The sequence below is a fragment of the Branchiostoma belcheri genome, unplaced genomic scaffold, assembly GCF_001625305.1.
Source record: "Branchiostoma belcheri isolate BF01 breed outbred unplaced genomic scaffold, Haploidv18h27 scaffold136, whole genome shotgun sequence".
NCBI classification, from domain to species: Eukaryota; Metazoa; Chordata; class Leptocardii; order Amphioxiformes; family Branchiostomatidae; genus Branchiostoma; species Branchiostoma belcheri.
This window is the reverse complement of record NW_017802780.1, coordinates 742,733-750,459: the sequence shown is the minus strand read 5'-3', so window position 1 is coordinate 750,459 and position 7,727 is coordinate 742,733. Positions and strand designations below refer to the sequence as shown.

The window sequence follows — 7,727 nt, the reverse complement described above, 5'->3', positions numbered from 1 at the left end:
TTACAGCAGTTACGACTATTAAACATGGCACGACCTCTTTAATTAGTTATTTTAATTCTCCATGTACCTGAACAATATTTGGCGATGTCATGATTTTAAATAGTATTACACAATGCAGCGGAATAAAATGATTGCATCATTAATTATCCTATTTTCATGCTGATTTGCATGATCTTTATCTAATCATGTTAATCATACATAGATCACTAAGAATAATATCCGTCAACCAGAACTTGAGTTATTCTCATGGAGTTTCAGCAAAAGACATAAACAAGAAATGGCAGAGCTCGGTAGATCCAATGTATGGGCGAGGGCGACTCTTCATTACCCCCTACAGGGGTAGCCAATTGTCATTGGTATGCCATCACCACCCCTACCTTGCAGGTAACCGAAAATAACGCCCCCTTGCAGGAATTGAGAAACTTACATATACAAGTACAATCTTAAAACGCAACTGAGATTGACGATTACACATTTCTGCAATTTAACTGTTTTCAAGTATTCATGAGCCATAACGTGTATTTTACAAAGCCCAGTTGATTGATATTATTACTCACGAAAACATATGTAACATATCGAATTACAAAAAAATACTGATCGTAAATGAATCAGATGATGAAAAAATTAATGTAAAACAATTAGGCTCAACAACCAATCAGAAGGTAGCTAACAGGTGGGCATAAAGAAGCCTATAAACACCTGTACCTGCACTAGTCTAATACACCTGAGTGAAACTGAGCGCTGTACAGGCCATTATTGAGTCCCCGTCAGAGCCGTATAGAAGGTCGATTCGTCTCTTCTACTGAGTCCTGTTGGTGAAGTCTTCAAGCACGACAATGTGTGGACGCGGTAAGGGGAAAGCAGCGGGCGCTAAAGCCGTCGGTAGCCCGCGGACCAAGTCAGCTAAGGCGGGTCTCGTGTTCCCAGTCGCTGCCGTGTACCTGGCGGCCGTGCTGGAGTATGTGGCCGCCGAAGTCCTGGACCTGGCCGGTGCCGCGGCTACAGACAGCGAGAGGAACAGGTAACGTGACATTTTCGAAACGATGCAGAATAGCATACGTGTAGTCTCCACCAGACTCCTTTGCAGGCTGAATGAATTTTTAAAAAGGCTTAAAGGGGAATTTAATTCGTCAGAGGAGTTTGCCTGACAAGAGTCTGTAAGAAGTCGCTTTCGTCTTTGACGTCTGGGTTTAAAATAGGTGCGACTTACCAAGAATTTTAATTTATTAATTAAACTTTATTTGCAAAAAAGAATGCCTGAAGGCTAATTACCTTTTACAATCAAGTATGATACTCATTGCAATACAGTAACAGGAGACAGGTAACAATCCGTCTGGAAAAAAACTTCTTCTTCTACTACTACGCTAGCTATTATGGGGTTCGACTTTTTCTTTCAAAGCAGTGGATAATGAATAGTCCCACATTCTGCAGAGAGTGCAAATTACCGGAGAAAGGCGTTTATTGCTTTGGCTGTCAAGTGTGACTAGACTGGCTTCTCAAAACTTGAACACGTAACGGCCCGACTTCCTTGTCCACGGTTTGCCAAACACAATTATATTCCCCATGGTGTTGGCAAATTGCAGAATAAACGGTAGAAATACATGATACGCTCGTCGACTATCCAAACGTGCCGACGTGCACCGAGTTGGAGTGGGTCGTCAGTATTTTTGTCTCCCATTTTCTTGCTTATCTAGCAAAATCCAGGTTGTTTTTGCTAGCTTTGAGGTTTCGATTAATAAGGCAAGTCGTACGCTACAAGTGAGTGCTGATATCAATATTACTATAGTGTTTGCTTCCGAGTAATGAACTGGTAATGAGCTGGTACCGACATGCTCACGGCGGCCTGGATGGAGTTGCCTGGATGTCATATTATGCGTACAAATCGGCCAGAAGAGCCCGCGGGCTTGGTTGCGCGCAGGCCTGCATGCCGGGTTGTTTATGGCCCTAATAACAGGTGCTAAGCTACTGGATAATTTGCAGGTCATCTATTTTTGCCTCCGGAGAAGGGCTTTGTAAGAGATTTAGATTTTCATGTTTGCAGCTGTTTCTCGCGTTGGGGTGGACGGATTCTTTTGGGACTCGCTATATGTTTTGGTATTGGTCTGTAGATGATGCACGTTCTTTTGGTTTTATTGTATATGTGTTTTCGGGCGGGAAAATGGTGTCTTCTGGTAGCCCCAAAACACCCCTTTGAGCGTGAAGATGGTCGCAACTGTTGACCTTTGGTGTGTTTTTACTTTTTTAGTCTAACTTTATTCATTATGTTGTCTCAGGATCGTTCCCTTCCATATCCAGCTTGCGTTCAAATACGACGTTGAGTTGAACCAGCTGATGTCGGGAAGAGGCGTTCTACCAAACATCCAAAACCAGCTCCTGCCTAAGCTTTATAAGGAGAGCGACGCCCGCAAAGGCTAAACTGAACTTTTAACACGAAATGGACTGACATTCACCACTCAAAATCTATTATTTTAGGACACCCTAAACAGTGCTTAAGCGTCTTCTTTTGTATGTACCTTTATGGCTTCTTTGAGACGTGCTCAAAGATAGGATTTTGAGTTGTGATTTTGGCAACGACTCAGTAGCGGAGGTTTATGTATTCAAATTTATTCATCGATTTATTTATCTATTTAATGAATTAAATGAATCAACCATGACTGTTTTGAGACGTATGAGAGAAAAAATGGTAATGCTTTGTTCTTGACCGAATCCCAGTAACATTTTGTGCAATATAAATCTAGATTCTATTATATAAGTTTCGACTGAATAACCAGAAGTGACATGTAAGGCACATTGCAGACAAGAGCCAAAAAACTCAGAAATAACTGAACTTGACAAAAATGCCTGTATGTAAACGTAATGTTAAAAAATGGTGCGACGCTTGAATTTCTTGTGTAAAGGTAGACTGTAAAATGGTGTAAAGTCTGCACATTTTTTGTTAAAGGAAATTGTAAAAAAAGATGTATGTATTTTGTAAAAAAAGTATTATTGTTGCATATTTTCAATACATTTGTGTTTTGATAAACAATATGAGAAGGGTTATTTCTTGGATACGTTAGCTGTCAGTTTGAAGTTCTTGGTTACAGGTATATTATAATGGCAACTTGTAGCAAGGATTAACTTCTTGACTGAACTGTTCCTAACATTTAACCATTCAAATAGACTCACCGGACTTAAAGTAGAGACTGATAATAATGAAAGTATCACATGATCATATTTCAAATAGACAACTGGACGAAAGTGATCGAAATTTAAAAGCTGGTTTATTCTATAAAGTTATACGTGTTTGTAGCAATACCTGACAAGAATGTTCAACTTCCCGCGTTACATTTTGAAAGTTTTGATAACAATCACATTAACAGACTAATAAAACGATACGGTAGTGAACTTCTACTAACATACACAGCCTTGATGGCCATACAAAATGGTTCTTACCATGATGTCATATAGTCTTAAGATTATGCATATGAGTATAGGGAAAGAGCAATGCAATAACATGTTGATTAATAGTGACTTACATTTGAAGCAAAACTAACAAAACAATAAAGGCATACTAATATTTAGCCTTTTACTCCAATATTAAGACAGATATTTATGCATATTCAAGCAAACCGCATTTGCGCAAGTCAAGATGTACAGAGAATATTGTATGGAGAAAGGTCTACCTTTTGTATTCTAAGTACAATACCATGCTATACATTACCTAAAACTACTGTGTTATATAGTATCTTAAGTATATAGCATATCTCATTAAAAAGGTGTCTATGTCTACTTCTACTGACTAACTTGTTTTTCTATCCGTCGTGATACTTCCTACTACAACACAATGAGAGCAAATGATCTTTCTAAACACTACATGTGAGTCAATCTAGCAAACATATGAGTAATGAACTCCCAGTTATTTTTTTTTCTCCGGGTACAAATAATACTGTATAGACTATTATGACAAGATTTATATGATAATTAATGTGTACTTTACTTGAAAACTTTTCCTTTTATGCTTCAGTGCGGAGTTAAATGATTTCTAATTCTAATATCATCTGGAGTATTGATAAAAATATGCAATACGAAAGGGTCATAATTGACCATTACTAATGAAGTATTCAACTTGACAAAAAACTACAGAAAACATAACAAGGTCTTTAGTCGTGCACCCTGGACAGAGTGCCAAAGTCAGGACGTTGCCCAGTAGTGTAAATATGTAAATGTAGATCAGTGTAGAATGACGATCATGAGTCTCTTAGTTCTCCTGCATGGAGACTAGAATATTTAGAGAAGTGGTATTCAGGCTGGCAGTCACTCGGCTACAATCTTCCTTAGGCTAACATGGGAGGTGAGGCACATGTAGCTCCTGGCAGCGTTTCTGAAAATGTTAAGTAATGTTCCAGTTACATAGATCGTACATTAAAAACAAGCAGTAAGGAAAGGAGCAATTCTCTTCCATTTATAAAAAAAGCGACAAACCTTAAACAGATAAATTTTCCCAATACGTACCAATTCCACGCATTCAAAGAAAATAGTTTTCCTTCATAACGAAGGCTGTTAAACTGAGATCAGGCCGGAGTAGTTTTGGCACCAGTTTGTACAGCACACAGACTTTAGCTCTGGCAATCAATCTTTCCGAGTTGCGAGCTAATTGAAACCTCCGGCGTTTGCTGGAGGTCGGATTGTTTCACTAGGCTAAACTCAGTACCCATGGATACCTCAAAATTCATATTAACCCTACCTAGACCGGGCTTTTTTTGACATGGGGGGACCGGGGGGGGCTCTTTTGACCCCCCCCTAACGAACTCGCGAACGGTATGTCGTATGACCACCAAATTTTCAGAGGATGGTGTACTAGTGAAAATTTATCATATCTACAATGTTTATGTCGTTATGACGTAATATGACGTCATTATGACGTCATTAATGTGATTTTATTGGCAAAAACCGTCTAAATAGGTTTTTCCCTGAAAACTAAATGGTATTCAACATAACTGTACCAAAAGTGTTTATGACAGAATATTATGGTGTACTAAGTCTTATGTTGCCCATAGGAACACCGGTGACGTCATAAAATGACGTCATGCATATTTAAGATATCCGCCATCTTGGATCATCAATCTTGAATTTTCAAAAATAGTTTTTTTTCATGATAAAGCCTAAAATACATTGTAAATATACTAAAGACCTTCATTTAAACCTTTTTTGGAAAAAGAAATGGAAGTATTGATGAAATTTTAATGAAAATAACCTGTATATACCTGTTCTAATGATATGGTCCGTCAAATTAGCATAAATTATGCATATTTAATGATAAAATTTACATAAAATTATATGGGATGTTATTGATATTAGAAACCATGAGTAACTTCACATAAAACCCATAAAATTCTATTGTTGAAACAAGAAGTACTAAATTTAGCAAAAAATGCCTGTCAGAAACCCGTTGCCATGGCAACACAAAATATCATTATCTTATTCCAATGATAGAAAATTGTTGCCAACAATATTCTAGGAAAAGTCACCAAGTTTGGCCGTTCTACGGCTAGCCGTTCAGACGCTAGGTGACATCAAAGTTGCCGCGGGCACTTTTAGCCCCCCCCCCCCCGGTCTAGGTAGGGTTAAATCTACGAAAATCACAAGAATTAAGTAATGTATTTTGAATGCAATAAGAAACATGTAATGCCTGCAATAAGAAACCTGTTCCTTACCATCCATACCTTCTTCATCATCACAAGGTCCCACAATACCAGCTGGTACTGGGGCATCCTCGGGGTCGGTCTGCAGCATGTTGTCATGATTGTCGTCACGGCTGTTCCTCCCCGATGTGATAACCACAGAGTCACAGTCCACACGCTGAGAAGGGCAAGGGGAGGGGCATGTAGCTCCGGGGAGGATTACTGGAAATGATACGTAAAGGAAGCAGTGAGGAAAATACGTTACCTCTACTACCCGGCAACAAAGACAATAATCCAATTCAATAAGGAAAAATAAATAATGAGTTAGAAACGCAGTAGATCAAACCTCTTCATTCTATAAATACTTCATTCTATAATACCACATGGAACCACTACACCCATAAAAACCGTGTTAACTGCACAGCGACGTTAAATCTTATTATTTTACAGGTCAAACTTTCAGAGCTGTTAACCGTGGTGAAAGAAAAAGACTGTACACTCATCACAATTGTACAATTGCGCCATTGTTGCTATCGGATCTCATACCATGACCATGTCTTTTTGATACATGACATATGCTTGAGATCAGAGTCAATGTGCATTTATAATGTTCCTTACCATCAACCTCTTCAAATTCACTACTTCCCACAGTCCCAGTCATTACAGCTGATTCTGTTGTCCTTACTCTGTCGCCACTCAGTGTTGCCATCTCCTGGGATGAGGACTCAGTACAAGCCTCAGGTGCAACACGTGCGTTACGACGGAGCATCCACTTGTTCCTCCAAATTCTATAAAATCAATCACCATTCTGATAAGAAATAAATCAACTTCATGTCACGGCTACAAATGCGAAATGAATGTGTAATGACCTCAATCAATAACAATACAATATCTTTACAGAAATCTATTAAGTCAGTTTAAGCCAAAATATAATTGAACATTCGCGACTTGAATTTCCTTTATCTTTACTACCATTAGGGTTTATAGGGGTGGAAAAAAAAACCTTATACAGAAGTTTTATAGGTAACAATTTTTTAGCAGCGGCTCTACTGCCATCATCTGCATTGAAGCCAGTAAGGTGGATAACTATCAAAATGGTGGCAGGAAGAAACTTTTGCTTGTGTAACTAGCCTGAATACATACCTGGCGAAGGTATGAACTTTAAAAACCAAAGAAGTTTAGATATCCAAGTAATTTCACAATATAAAACAAATCAAGCAACTGAAATAATTCTCTGAAGTCTTAAACGTTTCAGATATAATCCACCATCTTTCATTACTGATTGTTAATGATAAACGATGACCTTAGTCACCGTTGAAAGATCTTTAATTATTTCAGTTAATTCAGGCCATAACATAGGTATGGATTGTCTATGTCTAGTTTATTGTCTTCGCGCAATATAGATCATCTTGTTGTCTTCTTATAATTCTTCACCTTAGTTGGAAACGGTACAAAATGAATCCAATAACTCCCAGAGCGGCCACGGAGAGGAAGATCAGAGCATACTGCCACGGCGTCAGTCCACTGCAGGCAGGGTTGGATGGCAAACACTCACAACTGTGGGTTGAAAATTATTCTTTGTTAAAGAGATGAAATGTTATAACTACATTCGCAAAGAATGTTTCTGTAGCGTTTGTTTGTATTCTTATGTGTAGTTTTAAAAGCACGATGACAAGAAACTCAGATTTGCAACCCAGCATATCCCTTTGGTAAAACCTGTATGTATCATTATACTGTCCATTGTACTTCCTACATTTATCATCGGCCGCTCGCTGCAAAAGAGTCCGCCCAAATGATAGTAATACTTGTAATAATGATGATAATGTTATTAATAAGAATAATAACGCATCAGCAGTCCTTTGTTAAGTTTTTAAAATCAGAACTGGACACATTAACTGTTACAGTGTATAATGCGGTAGCCTATCATGATTCTAACTCTTAGATAACTGTTTCTTTAATTAAAAACTGACCTGAAACCACCAATGTAGTTGACACAGTCCTGTGGCCAGGGACAAGGACTGGACAAACACTCATCTCGATCTGTCTCACAGTACCGCCCCGCCCATC

General features: G+C 38.4%; 1 protein-coding gene across 1 annotated transcript; it reads left to right on the top strand.

The window, feature by feature from the left end:
- Positions 1-836: 836 nt before the first annotated feature.
- On the top strand, positions 837-2,415 carry LOC109464314 (histone H2A-III-like). The gene is made up of 2 exons (XM_019761267.1): positions 837-1,021; positions 2,274-2,415. The coding sequence occupies exons 1-2, from the start codon at positions 837-839 to the stop codon at positions 2,413-2,415; spliced, it is 327 nt and encodes a 108-aa protein (XP_019616826.1).
- Positions 2,416-7,727: the final 5,312 nt, after the last annotated feature.

What these genes read in the sequence shown, in the direction of transcription:
- LOC109464314 (XM_019761267.1), top strand. Translation starts at nt 837, where the DNA reads ATGTGTGGACGCGGTAAGGGGAAAGCAGCGGGCGCTAAAGCCGTCGGT. An exon ending in ACAGACAGCGAGAGGAACAG is followed by an intron (nt 1,022 to 2,273) that starts GTAACGTGACAT and finishes ATGTTGTCTCAG; the next exon opens with GATCGTTCCCTTCCATATCC.